The sequence below is a fragment of the Xiphophorus couchianus genome, chromosome 7 (assembly GCF_001444195.1).
Source record: "Xiphophorus couchianus chromosome 7, X_couchianus-1.0, whole genome shotgun sequence".
NCBI lineage: Eukaryota > Metazoa > Chordata > Actinopteri > Cyprinodontiformes > Poeciliidae > Xiphophorus > Xiphophorus couchianus.
The window spans coordinates 30,736,259-30,756,743 of record NC_040234.1 but is presented as its reverse complement, the minus strand read 5'-3'; the positions used below and the strand labels follow the sequence as shown (position 1 = coordinate 30,756,743).

Sequence of the window (20,485 nt, the reverse complement as noted above, 5' to 3'; positions counted from 1 at the left end):
TGATTCAGGTGTGTTGAAACAGTTGGAACATATGAAAAATACAAGACACAAGGACGCTTTAGAGCTTCACAAGGACCAAAGTGTAAACTGTAAAATGCACAAATTTGAGAGTTTATGCTGTTGTAACAAATAAAAAATGTTGTAATTATTCTGTCTTTGCTTACACAGACAAACTGAACATTGATTAAATAGTTCTGTTTTACTGTGTTTTATGATGTGCAGTGTTGCAGATTCAGAGGATTGACAACAGCAACTGTCTAAAGCGCATATTTGGCCCTTCCAGCCAACTGTGATATCATCCACATCTGTCTTAAAGACACGTCAGCTTTAGTTGGTAATTTCTTTGTAAATTATGCACAGAAACAGCCAAACCTGAACATGTAGTGTAGAAAAACTGCATAACAGGCAACATTTTCCTTGTATGAACAAATTTACAATAGACAGTCTTTATTCTCAGATATATAGATTTCTCTATAATCAAATACACAAATACTGTTGCGAGGCAAGTGGTAAATAGAATGAAGTGTTAAGACAGATGTCACAAATGATTGCAGAATAAAACCTCAATAATGTTTCCATGCACGCTATGGATTTGTTTCTTTACTCCATAACACATAACACAGTGGTTAGAGAGTATTTTCTCACATTTTCCCTACAGATTGATTGGCTTCATGTAGCAGCTGACTGCAGATTAATCCATTTCACTGCTGTAATAGTTGAGCTCATGACATGGCAGAGGAAATTAGCAGTTTTTAATTTCTATCAGGGTTATCTCACACTACTATTGGGTTTTAAACATGAACTATATGTCAAAGGTCAATGTGTGTCTTACTTCATTAGAAACAAAGTAAAAAATAAATTAAACCTGAATTAATTTTACATCATTCATAGATCATAGAATTGATTTATATAGGATTCTAATGGTCACAAAACATTAAATAACATTTAACTCAAACAGGATTATGTTTAACATTGATGGACTTTCATGAGTGAGTGGGTTTTATTGCTGTAACTGCATCATATATATCTGAAGATCACAAATATAAATATTGATTGAGTTGAAAAATATGCACAAAGGATTACAAACATTTTAGGAAAGTTGGGTTATCCCAAATATTTAATAGAGAAGATTTATAGTCATTTAATACATCAAATTGTAAAAGAGTATAGATGTAATCTGCTTGTTTCCTCATAGATTTTTTTAAACTTAATTCATGTGGTAAACTAAATATGAATGTATTTAAAATTGTTGAACACATAGCAATGGGAGAGCCTGAAAAAGAAACAGTAAAACGTAAACACTGAATCTTGGATTTCCAGATTACAAATGCAGAACAGCTTAAATTACTGAAAAATCATTACAATAAAACACCTGGTCATGCATAAACTTTCCAGGCATTGAAACGTTAGACAACTGGAGAGTTTCCAGGCAGTGACGCCATGTGACCTAATTTCTGCAGACAACTGCTCCTGAGTGTGTAAAACTGACGGCCAATATGTGTGGAGAACTGCATCAATGTCTTACTGTGCTGCACAAACACCACTAAATACAGTTCCTTGTAAAAGTATTCATACCACACCTTTTCCCATTTGTAACATTAAAACCATAAACTGCAGTGTATTTTATTTGGATTTTCTGTTATAGACTAACATTGTACAAGTGTAACTAGGAAGTGGACAGAAATTACACATATTTCTGAGTTCTTACAAATGTACTCTCTTTATTGCTATTATATCTATATGCATTTTGAAAAATATGTTTCTTACATTTTTTCACATTTAGTGAACACATTTTGTTTGGTCCATTCTTCTTTTCAAAGTAACTTAAGCTCTTTTAAATGCACTGGTAGTGTATGCAAATATCAGTTTTCTGCTTTTTCTACATATTCCCAAATGGATGTAGAACTGGACTTTGCTTGGGCCCTTCTAATAGAAAAAAATGGTTTCCATTTAAGTTCTGATTCTATGTTTAGGTTGTATTTATAGCCTTGCTGGAAGAGGACTAAGTCACTAATGTTCTTTAACAAACAAACTTTCGCTAAACTCTTTATTTCGAGGCATCGAGGCAAGGGGCACTGAACACAACTTGCACCACTTTTGGAAAAACGAAAGGTGTTCTTTCTCCTTCACAGTTATGCGCTATTTTGAGTTAGTCTGACACATAAACAAGGCAAAACACAGAAAAGTTCAAGCTGTGTGTTTTATATATTAGTTACACTGAGAATAAAGTTATTATTTTGAGGGTTAGGGATGCTTTCCATATTTTAAAAACCTCTAAAACGGACCATTTTCCGGATTACATTTGTAGCGTGGGCATTGTATAATACTTCGTTTTGCGTGCCAGATGCAAAAGGAGCACCCAGAATTCAGAAGGGAATTGAGAAAGGGGCTTGTTTGAGAAGATTTTCTGCTTCTGTTACACGCTGCGTGGGTCGTCTCTCACGTTGTCGGACCTCCCTCCGCCGTCTGAAACTAAGCCATGCCCAGATAAATCACTCCCAGCACAGGGAATCTCCACTCAGGGGTCGCAGACAGACGGGGGAGGTTGGAGAGCTGCAGAAAGTGGAGAGGTGCTGGAAACCCCAAAGCGGCGGAGAAGTAATCACAGACTGAAAATCTCACTGGGAGCACCTGTGGCCCTCGTCCTGCAGCACCCGAGTGGGTTTGATTTCAAACAAAATGTCCGGTCACAGCACCATAGCCGGGGTGCTGGTCGCTCTGTGCATCGGGAGCGCGGTGCACTCCATGCCCCAGGGGACGCTCAATAACCCGCAGCTGTATCGCGCTTCCTCGGTCTCTCCAGGTAAAATGGTTTTATCTTCTCCTTTGTTTTCTAAATTGATATCCCTTTATTACTTTTGGGTACTTTTTGACTTTTTACAGTTATCAAAATATTTTTCTTTGAATCTATAAAATAGTTTCGCTGATCTGATGACGCGTATGTGTTGATGCGGTTGCATTTAATGTTATCTGCCTAATGATGACATCAAGCACTAATTGCCTTCACCAGCCTCTGCTCTCTAGGTTACCGGATTAACATTTAGCTCAAGTCCTACATCATCTTCGTTCATATGAAACCTGAAACTATCCAAGTTCACACAAAATTAAAAGAAGACTTTGTAAAGTGGATTAAAGGGGGAAAAGATAATTGCTCTGGAAATAGGGAGCTCTGTACAAAGAATGTTCCTGGTGGGGGGAGAAAAAGAGGATGACTATTCTTCTCCACCCTGTGCAAATGATTTATGACAGTTTAGAAGTCCCTTTGAAGCCTTGTTACCACTGCTGGATTATGTTCAAAAACATAAAGGGCAGAGTTTCATTCTGGTATCTGAATGTTTAATCTAGACATCAGTTATTCTGATACAAAAAAGAGTTTGGTTGGTTGTGTAATCAGAGATAGTGATCTGTGTGTGAAGCTGTGGGTAAAAAGAAAACACTGTCCAGGAATGGTATTGCTCCCTAAGTCTTTACCAGTGTTTTGTACTATTTTCTTTGTCTTATCTGTTTCTCTCCTCTCTGCTCAGATGGCTGCATAGAGAACGGTCAGTCATATAATGTAAACGACCAGTGGGAGCGTCCTTATTTGAGTGGCACCCTGATCTGTACCTGCCAAGGAGTTGCTGGTATTAAGTGCAGAAGCAAACCAGAAGGTTAGCTTGTATGCTGTTACAGTACTCATATGTATGTTTTTTTTTGATTGTTTTATGTACAAAAATTGGATTAGTGTGGCATGCATTTGTGTTCTGCTCCCTCTACTCTGATAGGCCTAAATAAAATGCACTGCAACCAATTTAATTCTTGACTTACCAAACTTAACGGTTTATGTGTGTATAACTTAATTATAGTTTGTGCAGAACTCCATTCTCAGGGCCACTTACAAATCTAGGGGAGTAAAATTAGTGTTTTGTGCTATTCTTTGTTCTTCCATGTGGACAAAAACATTTCTGGAAATGCCCTCATGTGGGCGGGGCCTGAAAATGGGAACATAAAACTAACAAGGCATGACTGCCCACCTATGTTGACAATTGTTAGTTTTGTACTCCACAAATCTGTCTCAAAAAGAAAGTGGCTAGAAGAAAGCCTCTGATGAAATCAACAAGATCTATTTGCAGATTCCAAACACTATACAAAAGAAGATGCGTTCACCAAAAGGGAACTTTTTGGCCTACATGTGAAGCGTATACAGTTGGGGGAAAGACACTGCTGAACATCATCCTTAGCACACCATCCCAGTGGTGAAACATGGTAGTGACAGCATCATGCTGTGGGGACCGGAGAAGCTGGTCAGAGTGCAGTTGAAAGAAAAGTTGGTAGAGGTTGTAAAAGAAATGGCAGAGGTTCAACTTCCAGCAGGACAAATACCATAAATATAGTGTTAATAGAATAGTTTAGAACAAAACCTATTCATGTGTTAGAATATTCCTAGATTTAAATGATAATTTGAGACTTAAAAATAAATGACTGAAGATAAATAGCACATTTGTCTAGTTTTAGTTGTCAAAAATTTAGAAAATCAAATACAATTTTCCTTTTTCTTCACAATTATGCACTACTTGGTGTTGGTCTATGATTTGAAAATTTAGTAAAATCACTGGAAGTTTGTCATTGCCTGAAATGTTTGTATAATTTTTCCAACTAACTTCAAAACTATTTTGCTTATTATTTTACCTATGACAGAGGAAAGGTGCTACGACAAACTCGGCCAGAAGTTCTACAGCGTGGGAGAAACCTTTGAGAGCTCAAAGGATGGCATGACCTGGGACTGCACGTGTATTGGATCTGGAAAAGGCAGAATCAGTTGCACCATTGCAAGTATGTGTTGTTATTTGTGGTTCTACACACAACCTCTCTGCTTGGTGGGTAGTCCTTTTTTCCTGCCACCGTGTGCCAGACTGACTGCAGTAAACTTCTAAAACTCTGTATTCCTTATAGCTGATTAAAAGCAGCTTCCATGCAGCTGCTTGCAGTTAGCTGAAGGGTTAGATAATGGTGCAAATGTTTGAGTTATATAATTTCCTGTGCCTCTTCTTTACTACATTTACACAGACATGCAGACAATCTTTAAATCTACTCTTTTCTCTCTGTCTAACCAGATCGCTGTCATGATGGTGGCGCCTCCCATAAGATCGGAGACACCTGGAGGAGACCTCATGAAGGAGGCTACATGCTGGAGTGTGTCTGTCTGGGTAACGGGAAGGGAGAATGGACCTGTAAACCTGTTGGTGAGTCATTCAGATAGCTAACTGATTATTTAGTCTATAAAGCTAGGAAACTTTGAATTAGTTTGCTAGAATTCTCTGACTTTGGATTATTTATTTCTGCCAAAAAGTTGAATACTATTCACATTATTAACGTTATTTTAGGGCTGTTCTGAATGTTGATACTGGGACACTAGCAAGTTGGGAAAAAAAAAAATCTAAAGATGATTTTTCATTTTGCAGCTGAGCATTGCGTTGATCAGGCGGTTGGAACATCCTACGTTGTTGGGGAGAAGTGGGAGAAGCAGTACCAGGGGTGGATGATAATCGACTGCATTTGTCTGGGAGAGGGAAATGGACTGATCACATGCACATCCAGAAGTAATTATTTATCTTACTTCCTCTGTGTTTTCTTTTCCGGTAGCTAACCTTAATTGTTGTAAATTAAGGTTAAGACCAGAAATGTAAAAGAGAAATTTTGTTAGGAACAGTAAATGTACCATGCGGAAATGCAACTGGGTCATAATGGAAATTACACTCTTCAGTGTAGATGCTTGTACTGAGTGAAAAAGACTTTGTTAGGTATTTCCGGTGAGCTGTTTATGAAATATATCAGTACGACAGAAATGTTCAAAAAGAGAAAATGTTCTACAGCTGTCTCATCATTTTAAACAGTCACATTCATCCCAAATTATGCTGTCTGATGCAACAGTTGATGATAGATTTTATAGATTATTAGCTTGTTATTACATGCAGGAATTTTGGGTGGCAATAAAGACTTTTTTATTGACTGGAGGTCGTTAGTTCACAGCATTTCTTACTTCCAGACTTGCACCATATTTAGTTTTGTAGTTTTTATCACCTCCATACTAATTAAAGTTCTTTCTTCTAGATCGCTGTAATGATCAGGACACTCGGGCCTCATACCGTGTTGGAGATAGATGGACCAAGATAGACCCTAAAGGCCACCAGCTCCAGTGTATCTGCAACGGGAACGGCCGTGGGGAGATGAAGTGTGAACGACATGCCTCACTTCACACCACTAGCCTGGGTGAGAACTGATCATGTCCATGTTTACTTTTTGTTCCTGTACCCCCTAAACTCCATGTGGAGAAGAATTTCTACCAAAGACAGATGTTATAAGGAGTGAGAGATATGAGGTGCTAACTGTCCAAGTGACGAAGTGAGAATGACGTATCTTTGAACTTAAGATAATTACCTCATGAGATGAGAAGATTGTGTGTGGGAAGTGGGGGATGTTGTGAGAAAAATACACATGGGAACGATGGGAAGAGGAAAAGGCTCTCATTGAAGCGATTATGAAGAGTGATGTAGAAAAATGTGGTTGTTGTGATACGATGTCGGTAAAAACCAAAAGAATGAGCAGCGATTTATCACTTTTATCTGAGATAATTGTTCATTTTTTTTCTGTGAATTCTTTTAGTGTGCGTATTCTTGACTTTCAAGTGTGGCCAAAAGACATCAAACAAGTTTTGAGCATTTTTTCCATCTTGTGGGTTAAGTAAAGAGTCCTAACCTTAATCTTCAATAGTGATTACAAAATACGGTTAATAATTTTCTTTTTTAATTCTATCCAGATGTATCAAAATGTTCTTGTTTTGGTTTGCTCACTTTTAGATGTTAGCCAGTAAATTTAGTGTTACTATTTACATGTATTTTACTTCAGTGTTAAATTCTGAGTAGAATTTATGCGATTTACTCGCCAAAGTCCAATCAATTTGTAAAGTTTACTGATCAAAATGTAAGAAGTTCTAAATAATTTTTGAATTTCACTCAAACTGGCTAGTTTCTATGAAATGTTGCTCTGCCTTACAAATAACCATTGTCTTTTTTGCAGGCAAATATCGAATGCAAAAATTAAGGTTTATAATTTTGAACAGAAATTAGTAATGACATTTTTTTAAACTTTTGTGTAAAGCAGAAATGCGCCACATATTCCATTATGCCACATCATGCAGTAGTTTCTGTTTGAGCAAAGCTGATATTCTTTACACGACATCTAATTTGAGTCACACGTTGTGTTACAGGCACTGGCTCTCATGTGGTAACCAACATGCAGCCTGTGGTCTACCACCCTGTCGTTGTACCGGAGCTTCTATTGGAGGGACCCTGCAAGACTGACTCAGGACTGACGTACTTCAACGGACAGCGCTGGATCAAGAACCAGGGAAATAAAAAGATGATCTGTACCTGCATGGAAAATGGAGTTAGCTGCGATCAGTGGGGTAAGAGACGATCTTTTCCAGACTTTTCTTGGTAGATTTTCTTTCGTGCCACCCAGGAGAGGCATTCTGTCAACTGAAACACATCAAAAATAATGTTCAAAAGACAAAAGCAAACTTTGAGTAACTTTACTTTTCTTGTCGGCATCCAGATGGACCAGCTCCAGTGTATGGTGGAAACTCTGGAGGTCTTCCCTGTGTGTTCCCTTTTGTCCACAAGGGGAAGACGTACCATTCCTGCACCTCTGAGGGCCGCAGTGATGGACAGCTGTGGTGTTCTACTTCTTCTGACTTTGACAAAGACCAGAAATATTCTTTCTGTACAGAGAAGAATGGTGAGGAATTTTTATTAAAGGTGGAAATTATCAATAGGAAGGAATTCTTGTCAGATTGTTTGCATTCCACACTCATACCCAAACTTTACAAGAATCACATTTTATTCAAGTGTAGGGAATAAATTCCAGGAGTTCAAATGTCTGATTTCCTTTTCTTTATCAGTGGTCTTGATGACACGAGGTGGTAATTCCAACGGGGCTCTGTGTCAGTTTCCATTCCTCTACAATGGCCGAAACTACACTGACTGTACCTCAGATGGTCGAAGGGATGGCATGAAGTGGTGTGGCACAACAACAAACTATGATGCAGACCATCGGTTTGGGTTCTGTCCAATGACTGGTAAGTAGTTCAAGCCGGATTGGTATTTTATTGGTTGGTTTTTTGGGTTTTATTATCACTAGAGAGTGCAAACCATTTCACCCATTCATCTTTTTATACTTTTGTGGTTGTGGCTATTTTGTACTCGACTTTTTGGAGTGAAAAAGAAGTTGTCTGCCCAAATGCCCACGCAGCCATTTTTTTCTGCCTCATGAATAGTTGTTGGGTTGATCTGGGCTCAAAATCTTGCATTGGTACCAAATTAAAGTAGCAGAGTACGATTCCTTCCAGATGGTAGCAAACTTGATTAACATTGCTAATTGTCCTGTCTCTCCCAGCCCCATGTGAATTTTATCATCAACCCAAGCTGAGTCGTCTTATCAGGGTGATGTTAGAGTGGAATCCTGACTGGTATATAATCATTTATACTATACTAACAACATTGCAGAATTTACATTGATGTCACCCGTGCCTAGCTATGTGTTTACACGGCTCCAGTGATCAGAGAAACCGGGTCTCGGAGTGAAACGTTTTGGGAACACTCCTCGCCTGTTCAGCTTAACATAACTTCTAATAAGGAATGCATTTGTGGTACATGAGCACATGGTTCATCGGAGGTGGATGTTTTCCAAGTGAGGTGAAAGCTAAAGGTGAAAAGTGCATTGATTTGATGACTTGCTAAAATCACAGCGCCGTATAGTGGACTCACATGACAATTACAGCAGATTCAAGGTGTCTTGGTGGCGCTGTTTAAATGTGGAACTTTTCCCCAATTAGCTTTCAAAAATTCAGGCAATTTCCAGACAACTTTAGGTCAGTGACCTACGGTAAACTCCGTATAACAAAGATGAAATAGTTCAAATGGTCCTTCCGTGCTGAAGAAATTATTTAAGCAGACCCCAAACAGGTTTAGTGGATATGTCTGGATTTTAAATCTCCACCATCCAGATGTGAAGTTCCTTTAGAAATTCTCACTAATGGGACCACCTCTTGGCTGACACCAAGTTGTTAAAATTATCCTGTCAAGTTTTAACAACAGCTGGTGAGGGGTGTCTGTTTAAACACCTTGGCTATTGTCTGTGCTGTTTGTGTGAGGTAAACCCATTCCTCTGCTGAAAGGAGCAGGCTGTCTTCACATTAGAATTACCCACTTTTGAGCCATTGTCAAAACAAACAGGGATTTTGAGATGTTAATGGATTGTTTGGACTTACCAGGAGTTCATGCTTTCTCCTCAAGCTTCTTTAAAGGTGGTTTGGTAATCCCCTGTGATCTAGCCAGAAAGCAGTCGCCAGGTGTGTTTTTAGCATCCAGGACTCAATCCCATAATGTAAATTCAGTCATTTACATTATATGACTCTCTGTCCCATTCTAATCACTCAGGAGAAGAACGTTATTTGATTAAATCCTCCAGCTCGTCTTATCTGCTTCTCAGGTTTCGCACTGGAATAGCAGTGTTGAATAGAAGGGGCTTTATCTTCCAAAGCCAGGAACTACGTCACCATCAGCATTAGGAGCCAGTATCAGATAACAGATAACTAAGTCATTTAAATTAACCTAAGTAGTTGCTCGTGCCTTAAAATGCATATGAGTTCAACGTTGTCTTCTGATTCTTCAAATGAGTTTTGGATTAAAAATGTTTTTATGTTTCATTGTTTTCAATGTTTTCACAGTTATTTGCAATGAACAACTTTTGTGTATGGAGAACCGTCAAATTTCTTTCAAAAAAAAGATCTTTTGTCTGAAGTAGATATGATGTAAAGTATGACACTATTTTTTAAGGATATAATGAGAATAATCTGATCATTACCAGGTTCTTAAGTGGTAATGATCAGATACTCTTATTTTCTCTTAAGTTGTTATAATTTTAATCTCTAAATTATTTAATTTCAAAACATATTACACTATTGTTGTTCATTAAATACAAATAAATACAAAATGAGAATTTTGTCTTTGGGTAAGGACAAATTCAATCTCGGGTTTAATATGTGAGGGAACTATCTTTAGCAGTGATTGTAGATGTTTTCTGTATGACTTTATCAAGTTATCTCATCATTTAGAAGGACTTTTGGCTCTCTTTTCTTTGTACATTATGTCATTGCTTGCATAACCCAACTTCAGCCAAGCTTTAACTGTTGCATAGATGGCCTCACATTTGACTTTGCAGCATTTTGGTACACAGAAGAGATCATGGTTGAAATATCATGTTTGGTTTTCACTACACATTTCTACCTTGGCCCCATCTGTCTACAGGACATTGTTCCAAATCTTTTTAGGTTCATTCAAATGCTTTTCAAACTTTGAACCTAAAGCATCCTGCCCGATTTGTTTTAGAAAGAAAATGATAGCTTTTGCTGCTCTTTCCTTAGAACTAGATGTTTTTTTGGAAATATTTTTTTTCCTGAAATTTAACAGGCTAACTGAGACCTGTAGAGTTTGAGAAGGAGCCTTTTTTTCTTCTCTCTTTTTTTTTTGCAATTTCTCTGAGCATTGCACAGTCTACTGGGACAGACACAGTTAGGTTTAGAGTTATTAATCTTTCAAAGAACAGAACTTTTCTTCTCGTGGTTCTGGTTCTAATACATAAAACCCAGCATTTGAAAGAGAGCTGTTTATGCTTTTACAATGATAATGTATAAAAAACAAACCAATTGGCGCTTTTGACCATCTCTCAGTCTTAGGAAATGGGGTCCTAAGGTTTTCACTCTCTGCGCAGTCTGGTGAGGTCGCACTGACCTCGTGTTTACAAGGTTTTTTTTGGTATGTTTTTTGTCTGACCTCCTGAGTGTCGCGCTTGTACCGTGGGAGGTTTAATAGACGAATAGCATTGAGTTTGGGTTATTATTCACGTCAAATATAGTTAGTGAAACGTTATGTTCTCATTCATAACACAGAGAACATTAAAATACCTTTTGTGTACAAAAATATGTTTGATATATCACCAGAATTTCTTTTTTGGCAACTTTAATCCATATTCTTTACATCTCCAAGTTAATTTATATGCTAGTGAAAAATTACTGAGGTATACCTATGTAAATAGCCAGAAGAAGTTGAAATGCTATGAATTCTACAAACTTGGTCTATTTAATTTTCTAAAAGCACTTTTCCTCTTTGGAGTTTGTTTTCTTCATTATTTTTATTTATCCATCAGGGGCTTCATTACTGCATGATGAGTCATCATCTAGTAATATTGATGACATCACTGCCATATAAAACATCTCTCTGCAAATTGGTCCGGGCAGGGCAAGCTCATTAATATCCTTATTTAATTTCTGTCTGCTCTTTGCCCTGCTGCAAAGAAATTAAACATGTGATCAATTAGTAAGTTTCAACAATGAAAGCTTTGTTCTCCTTCAGTAATTCTTGTACCATATGCTTATGTTTTCCTTCTTTTATCTAGGACCCACAATATAACTGAAATAAAGCCAGTGTGCCTCCAACTTCATTTTAATAACACAGTTTTGGACTCACACACCTAAGGGCAGGTTGCTGCTTGTTGTAGCCACACTTGGAAACTTTCTCTCTGACACTCACTCTATTAATTAACTGAACCCATGCGGTGAACACACACAGTCAGTCACACGTGATAAGACAAGACAGCTGTTTCTAACTTTTAATCAAATTTTCCTTTCTGTGCCAAGGCATTTTTATTACTGTTGTATTTACATCACTCTTTGTGATAATTATGAGGTGATATTTCCCATGATATTTACTGAAGATCTTTGAAGATATGGATTGATTTTGTATTTTGTGCTATTTGGGTGTTTTAGCAAATGAAGAAGTGTGCACAACAAGCGAGGGGCTGATGTACCGCGTAGGTGACCAGTGGGACAAGAGACATGATGTCCTAGGTCACATGATGCGTTGTACCTGTGTCGGCAATGGGAGAGGGGAATGGAGCTGTATCGCTTACTCCCAGCTTAAAGGTAAGGGTCAGTTCACCTTCTGAATGGACATAGTTAAAAACAAAAAACACATTGAAAAGTGTTTGGTATTTGGTTACGTCAATTTACTGCTTATCTTTGCCGCAGAGCATTGTCTTGTGGATGGTGTGACCTACGAGGTTAACCAGACTTTCACCAAAGAGCATGAAGAAGGATACATGATGAACTGCACCTGCTTTGGACAGGGCCGCGGTCGCTGGAAGTGTGACGCAATTGGTGGGTTTAGTACTTTAATGTTTCAGGTTCTGCAACTTGCTACCTAATAAATTAATAAATAAGTCAACATGATGGACATAACTGGTTTCAAAATAGCAACAAAGGAATTCTTAAAGACATACCTTGTCATAGTGCTCAGTGACTGTCCACTGGAAAAAAGAGGAACATTGACAGGATAGTAAATGAGGAGCATCTGAAAGTTAAATCCAGCAACATGGAAAGTCCAGCGATCCAGTGTATGCCAAGTTTTCAGTTGATAACATTTTCAGGGAATCTTTTTATTATTATCTTTTCAGTCTGCTGCCATTTGTTAATTTATACAGATTAAATCATAAAATGAATAAATCAGAGTTGAGTGGAATAAATAAATAAATAAATAAACTGAGGCAATGCAACAGCATCAAAAATTGAGTAAGTACCAAGTCCATTTCAAAAGACTAGAATACAGTTTTTCTTTGTAGAACTAAAGGATTTCAACATTACTTTGGTTGCTGATTGTTATTATTTTGCTCTCAGACCATTGCCAGGACCCAGAGACAAGAACTATCTACCAGGTTGGAGAGTCTTGGGACAAAGTTATCCAAGGCGTCATGTATAAATGCATTTGTTATGGCAACGGTGTTGCGGAGCATGGATGCGAGCCCCAGCTGTCATATCCCGGTAAGATATTTCTCTCAAAGCCTTATAATTATGCTTTACACACTTTATCACACACACTGTAGTTCTGTAATGTATTTCAGATGTTGTGTGGGGATGACGTCAGTGAAGATAAATGTGTGTCATGTTTCCAAGGATTTTCTACTTGGTTAAACTTTAGTAGTAAGACGGTCAGATGGGAGTTACCTCTGTCGCGTAATGCTTTCATGTTTACATGCTGAGATGCTTTCGTTTGACTTGGTGTGATGTATGCAGACAATGGGGGGTGCATTGTAATTCAAAGTCAACCTGCTGCTGTTGCTTTGTGTTTCTAAGGATGTGTCAGCTTGTGTTGCTAAGCTGAGTTTACGAATAGGTGTGAAGTGGGTTAGTTTGCTACATGTCATGCTACATCATGGGGCAGCTGTCACTCTCTTGTCAACTACATTTGTGTAGACATACACTGTTGTAGCTCTTTGCTCTCGGACATTTTCACCTTTTAGTTTTTTAATTGCAATAGCACATCTGCAGTAAAGCATGCTCTGACATGAAGTACATGAAAATGTAGAAAAACATCAAATCGTCCATGCATACGCATGAAGACATGTCATAATAACAAGCGTTGCTGGAAGATACATTTTCTTAGAAATTCTTGTGATAAATGTATCATATTGGTCTCAGACTATTTTCAACTGGTTTATTAATAGTGACATAATAATGCAAGTTCGCCCTCTCAAATACCAATAAACCAAAAATAGTTTTACACAGAAACTATCTTCCAGTTCCACACTGGAACTGGAAGATATTTCAGTTTCCTCCAATAATATCCCAAATATTATTTGGGATCATGATGTTTCTGCACATAAAATTGGCCTTCAAAAATGCTAGTCATCTTAATGGAAATGATCAAGCTCATTTAAATTTGTATGCAATTAATTTATTAATTACTTATTTTGACTTGTCTCGATGTCATTCTTGAAATGGTTTAGGACAGATCAGGCAATTTTACCCAAGTCACCTTTAGCACAATTCTTTTCCAGATTCACAAACTGAACTCTAACACAGAAATTTTTTTTGTCTCAGCCACCTTGAATATGAACCCCTTGACTTTGATGTGAAGCAGACAGTTATAGGAGGGGGGTGTCATTTCCTCTTTTACAAGTACACTCCCCTACTTTGAGCTTTTGTTCCTGCCAGCATGTGGTTCAATGCTTGTGTTGTTGCCACAGCTGTACTAAAACGCCCCAGTCCATGACTCTGGATATAACCACACCACATGTGGTACCCTCAAATCTTCAATATCTACACATTTGTTCAGGAGTCACATAACATTGAATCTCAAGTATCACAGTTCAGTTTAGAGTGTCTTTTTCGTGGTTTGATTTCTTACATTTCTAACATTTTTCTCAGTGTTTGGGTAGTTTTATCCATGTTATCATACATATTTCCTGACAGTAAAAAAGAAGATGCATGGATTGTTTTGTTGTATAGATTTATACTTTTAGATATACAAAATTGTTCCAAAAGTGTGAGTAAAATGGAAATACCACACAAAGTAGTAAAAGTTGAAGAAGCAAATTGAGATTTAAATTATTGGGTCTTAAGTGAAGAAATATTACATTTACTTGTTTGCTGAAACAGGTTGAAGGCAAATGCAAAATGTAAGCCACTTCTCTGTCACAAGTGGCCATAATAGCAACCATCTGTAAGTTTGTGCTGTGTGTGGTTTTTTTTTGTGTGTGTGTGTGTATTTGTGTGTGTGTGTGCTACAAAGGAAAATACAGCATGGGCAGATTTAAAGGCAGCAAGATTTCCAGTTGGTCGCTTTAGAAAGCAAAACACTGTAAAAGGTAAAAAAAAAAAGAAGCCAAAGTTGTAGTTTTTTTTATTTCACATTGCAAGTTTTTACAAGCCTCTAATTGAGCAGGTTGATACAATCTTCTTTAAAATGTCCTGCTGATTTTTATCTGTTCCTCTCTTCGTGCCTCTGGTGGTTTTAATCTTCAAACCATTTTTTTATTATCAGGATGACTTCCGTTAACGCTTCCTTTTACTGCCTCCTTATCATCGCACGCTGTTCATCCACCTGAATATCAAGGGTGAATGTTTTGTCTACAGGAGGATAGTGAAGATGCAAGAGTGTATCTTTGTGCACTACAAAGGTGTGCACAACAAGCAACTATGGGAAACTGTGCCTGAAATTTTGTATCTCAGCTGCAAGCAAGCATCTGTTTTAATGGCCGTCCTCCATGTGATTCTGCATAACCCTTACCCTGGCCAGTGGCTTTGTGGGTCTGTAATAGGCAGTAATTGGTCCCAGATTGTTTTTGAGGTTTGTGTATTTGCTAGCAGCATCTGGTTAACCAAGCCACTTGCTCAAAAACTTTTATTACAGGTCTGCTGTTTGGAAAAATGGTTAGAAAACCCCAGTTCTTTATAGAAGCTACCAGATTATATCTGCACAGCTTATGTCAGGAGTCTGTTGAACACATGACTTCTGCTTGCATTAAAAACAAATTGATACCCTTTTAGTTATTCATAATGGCTGCAGTTTTGAAATTGCTTCTCATATCATGTTTCATTTCTTATATCCAAAGAGGAAACATGATATCATGGGATATCAAGTTGACCAAGTTGGTTCCTCTGTCAACTTAGCTGGGTCTGCCATTTGTTTTGGAAAGCAGACCACAGAGTGCTATCAGGTGGAATAATGACCAACAATTAAAAGGTTTTCCCACAGGTTCTCCTTGTTGGAAAAGCTGTTAAATGCTGTTTAGGTCTGTTTGGCTTGAACTTAGAGACTAAATTATGCAATAAAGACACACCAATCAGTGCTGTGGCTTAGTTCTTATCTCCAGTCTTACAGATTTATTTTCAAAACTTGAGATTAACAGGATTGAAAACTATGTGGCCATAAATTTGAAGTAGAGTTGATATGACATTTGAGAGAGTGGACTTTACTATGTTTTTGTATCTGAAAACTGATTCAGAATCACACAATTGACATGGTAGACTGTCTTCAGGATATTGTGCAACCCTTTAGTGTGGTTAACATTAGCAATTGTTATCATCAATCTTTGTGTGTTTTTCCTAGAGGATGTTGATCCTTAGCGTAAGCCTGAAACTTAAGTTAGAAAGGACAAGATACAGCACATTTTACAGTTGTACATTAGGCCTTCCTGTTATCTGATAAAGTCTCTATTTTAGAAGTAGCATCCTGAATGAATTTAATAAATAGCTTCTTACATTTTTTCTGCTTCCGATGATATTGTCCAGATCATCCTTAGATTATCAGGATTTTAAATCTCAATGAGTTAAATAAAAGAATTATACTTATACAACTTCATTTTTGAACAGCCTACGAATATTGACATGTCTTTCTGGTATAGATTTTCAACAATTCTTTGCAGAGTTAACATGCAAGTTGGACATAGATAAATTGGAAACTTCCTCCCCCAAGAACTTCTGAAATATGTATGTGTTTTAGTCCTATAAATAATCACAGGAATAGTTGAATAATGGTTGATTGATGAGCTTCAGAAGGTATGAGTTAAATAGTCTGATGTAAAGATATTGCGTCAAAAAAAAAAATTAGGAACAAGCTTTAAAAATATTCCTTTTTTAAATCGTAAATTGTTAGATATAATTCTTCTCATTTGATCTGTGTTTCCAAATAGACAAAGTAGAACAAGAGGGACAGAAGTTTCTTCTCCTCCAGGAATGGAAATCTGTGCAGGAATCTCACGGGAGCCTGCTACTTTTTTTTGTTCAGGAAAACACAGCTGCACACTGGTTGACTCTGTGTTGACTGCAGTCTAGTAAAATGATTGGTGTTTGACATTAACTGATACCACTATACAGTAGATTTTCCCCTTTTTAATGTCTTAATATGATTTAGCTGCATTACATAAAGATACTGTTTTTTACCTATGTGTCGCTGGTAATTCCTCTTGATTTGTATTTTAACAAGAGCAGTTCTGCTTACACCTCTCTGTGCACTCCTCCTACCCCAGGTGGCCATCGTCCTGTTCAGGTAATCATTGCAGAGTCTGGAGGCCAACAAAATTCCCATCCTGTCCAGTGGAACACCCCATCATCAGCACATGTTACCCAGTACATCCTGAAATGGAGAGTGGTGAGTTTCTTCCATTTGAGCAAAGGAAATCACAAAAATAAACGTTCATAACCTAATGGGCTTGATTACGTATAAATATATTTAACTTGGGGTTGTGATTAAAATATCTCTAATACAGAAAGACACAATTAGTCCCTGGATGGAGGTTGCGATTCCTGGTCATCTTAACTCCTACACCATCTCTGGCCTCAAACCCGGGATCACATATGAGGGCCAGCTGATCAGTGTGCTTCGGTTTGGACACAGAGAGATTACGCGCTTCGACTTCACCACTACCTATGGATCATGTGAGTTAAAGGAGATGGATCTCAGTGATAACTGAATGTGTAAAACTCCGTAGCATTTTTTTCTTTAGTTTCTATTTGTCATTTGCCACAATAATGTTTAAACAAGTCTTTTCTTCTGTTTTAGTGATTCCATCATATGGAGAAGCCACCCCTCCTCCCCCCATAGTTGAGCTCTCCGAATCAGTGACAGAAATTACCTCCAACAGCTTCGTTGTCTCCTGGGTTTCTGCCTCCGACACCGTGTCCGGTTTCAGGGTGGAGTATGAGCTGATTGAACAGGGTCAAGGAACTGGACAACCTTTTGTCCTAGGTAAGTGGAATGACAAAATTTGTTTGTATTAAAACCCTTTCAAGGTAGAGTTATCCGGTTTAATTCACTGCCATATGTTTTTCCCTCCCCTCAGATTTGCCCCGTTCAGCCACCTCAGTAAACATTAATGAGCTTCTGCCAGGGAGGAAATATAATGTTAACGTCTACGAGGTCACAGAGGGAGAAGAGACTAACCTCATTTTTACTACTTCACAAACAACTGGTGGGTAGAGTCAGGCAACATGCAAGACATCTTTTTCAGATCTTATATATATCAGGTTGTCAAGGATTTGTTTTTATTACTCAGCACCTGATGCTCCGAAGGAGCATGAAGTAGAGGAGGTTGGAGATACTTCCATTGTGATCAGTTGGGATAGACCCCTGGCTCCCATCACTGGTATGTTATAGGGCATGGGTTTCTATGAGGTTCTGATGGAATTACATGTTAAGAACATTTATCTTACAATATTGACTTTCAATATGACCACAATAATATTTAAACTGTTTTCCTGCACTTTTTATTTTGATTCAAACATAAGCAAATGGCACATATAGGCATTCTCACTATTTAAGATCAGCCTCAGATATTCCGTATATTTGTACACAGATTTCCAAATTCCCAGACATGCATCAGGAATGAAGATAGATTTTGAAATTTGACTTAATTTTGAGGTCTTTCAGTTCAGCTCACAGTGTGGCTGATTGTTTAATATAAACAATGAAAGCTGCAGATATGTTTTATCAGCCCTTTTGATAGTAAGTATCTCTCTAAACTAGTGGCACTCATAGCACAGTTCAAGCTCTATTTGTGTTCATGTTCCCTTAGCGATGAAACACATGAAACAGAGAAAAATTTTGTTATTGGCTTGTGCTGATCCCAGCAGTTGGCACCGAAACAATACAGCTGGTTTTTATACTATATTGTGCTCATCTTAGGTCTGGTTTCATTTACAGATTCAAGCTCCAGCTTTCAAGATGAATTCAGTGCATCCTAATTTAAAAAAAGCATTAGTCTGTGAATATCTTGAGAATCTTGATTTAATTACAAACAGTACCAAATATTTATAGAAAACAAAACAGAAAACTGTGATCAAGAAGATCCATCCATCCATCCATCCATTTTCTGTTCACCCCTGTCCCTAATGGGGTCGGGAGGGTTGCTGGTGCCCATCTCCAGCTACGTTCCGGGCGAGAGGCGGGGTACACCCTGGACAGGTCGCCAGTCTGTCGCAGGGCAACACAGAGACATACAGGACAAACAACCATGCACACACACACTCACACCTAGGGAGAATTTAGAGAAACCAATTGACCTGACAGTCATGTTTTTGGACTGTGGGAGGAAGCCGGAGTACCCGGAGAGAACCCACGCATGCACAGGGAGAACATGCAAACTCCATGCAGAAAGACCCCGGCCGGGAATCGAACCCAGGACCTTCTTGCTGCAAGGCAACAGTGCTACCAACTGCGCCACTGTGCAGCCCTGATCAAGAAGATAATTAAAAAAATTGTATTTAAAAGAATGATCTATATATATATTTGCAATAGTGATGGTTTTAAACTAAACATGATGTTTTAAGACTGCAGTACATCTTGAAACCTAATTGAGTCTAGTACTTTTCTGTGGGTCGGTTTTCTTACCATAAATCAACTATATTATTTTTATTTGCAGGATATCGTGTTGTGTATATGCCATCAGAGGAGGGTGAAAGCACAGAGCTGACCCTTCCTGATACTGCGACGTCTGTGACGCTGAGTGACCTCCTGCCAGGAATCTCCTACAACATCAGCATCTATGCTGTGGAAGACAGTTTGGAGAGTGAACCTCTCTTTGTTCAAGTCAACACTACTGGGGAACCACTGCCAGGTTAAGAAAACACCATGTATTACCAATTTTAAAATTATTGTTTAAAAGACAGCTAGAAATCACTCTATATGTGAAAAATTAGATTGTTGTGTAATTGCAAATGAAATGGGTCGAAGACCCTCCAAATATGCATCAATCAATTAAATTCCATTTCAGAAGGTCTTAGGGATCCACCATTATGAAGATTTTGGCCAATATTAATATCATAATAATGTTCTAATGGTTGATAATTGCAACAAGATAGAAATACTAGTCATATAAGGTCAGTTTTAGTTGTGGGACTGATGCTGAAGTGTTTAAAACTGACTGGCATTGGCCAATACCGATGTTAGTCCTAATTTCTCTACAAATGGTCACTGAAAGTCCTTACCACACATTGAGTATTTTAAATGAATTTACTATGGTGAAAATTGTTAATCTTTCTTTTTCAACACAACAAGTTAGTGTGACGTTTCCAAAAATGCTTAACTGTGAAGGAATGTTGTCTTTCCTGTGTATACACAGAGGGGAGTCTAAAAAACTGTAAATGTGATTTATTGTTCTTGGATCAATCTGCAGTCCATTCTGTGGTCTGTTTAGTGGCTGTTTTTTTATTTATTTTGTAAAGTATTAAGGTCAGGACATGACTTGGGAAGAGTTTTAAAATGCAAAGAGAAGGCACTGAGTTCACAGCTGTTCCATGGTTGTTCAGCTTCAATGGATTTGTGTAAAACTTTCCAGCCTGCCAAGTTGAACATGCATTTGGACCAGATGTTGAAGAAGTTTGAGAATGCTTGTATGTGTGATGCACTGAGAATCCTTGACCTAGTTGAGAGAGTGTGATATCATGTATGGAACAAGAATTTAAATCATTTAGCTTGTGCAAATTCACCAGTGTTGCAACTTATTTTAGTGAAACCATTAGTGAAATGTTCTACGACAAATAGTACATCTAAAGCTAAGGGTTTAGACTCACTGTGTCACTGCACAAGTGTTAGTTGATTTGGAAAACTGCAAA

The 20,485-nt window shown here is 37.9% G+C and overlaps 1 protein-coding gene across 1 annotated transcript in view; it reads left to right on the top strand.

The window, feature by feature from the left end:
* The first annotated feature begins 2,504 nt into the window (after positions 1 to 2,504).
* The window catches only part of fn1a (fibronectin 1a), a 32,497-nt gene continuing 14,516 nt past the window's right edge, over positions 2,505 to 20,485 (top strand). The window contains exons 1-18 of the mRNA XM_028022816.1: positions 2,505 to 2,803; positions 3,525 to 3,650; positions 4,678 to 4,812; positions 5,094 to 5,222; positions 5,442 to 5,579; positions 6,091 to 6,249; positions 7,247 to 7,444; positions 7,594 to 7,776; positions 7,940 to 8,116; positions 11,864 to 12,019; positions 12,125 to 12,253; positions 12,770 to 12,913; positions 16,903 to 17,024; positions 17,143 to 17,311; positions 17,436 to 17,621; positions 17,716 to 17,844; positions 17,929 to 18,018; positions 19,294 to 19,488. Of these exons, the coding sequence (XP_027878617.1) occupies positions 2,680 to 2,803; positions 3,525 to 3,650; positions 4,678 to 4,812; positions 5,094 to 5,222; positions 5,442 to 5,579; positions 6,091 to 6,249; positions 7,247 to 7,444; positions 7,594 to 7,776; positions 7,940 to 8,116; positions 11,864 to 12,019; positions 12,125 to 12,253; positions 12,770 to 12,913; positions 16,903 to 17,024; positions 17,143 to 17,311; positions 17,436 to 17,621; positions 17,716 to 17,844; positions 17,929 to 18,018; positions 19,294 to 19,488 (2,689 nt within the window). The 5' untranslated portion in view covers positions 2,505 to 2,679. The remainder of the gene's footprint in view (positions 2,804 to 3,524; positions 3,651 to 4,677; positions 4,813 to 5,093; positions 5,223 to 5,441; positions 5,580 to 6,090; positions 6,250 to 7,246; positions 7,445 to 7,593; positions 7,777 to 7,939; positions 8,117 to 11,863; positions 12,020 to 12,124; positions 12,254 to 12,769; positions 12,914 to 16,902; positions 17,025 to 17,142; positions 17,312 to 17,435; positions 17,622 to 17,715; positions 17,845 to 17,928; positions 18,019 to 19,293; positions 19,489 to 20,485) is intronic.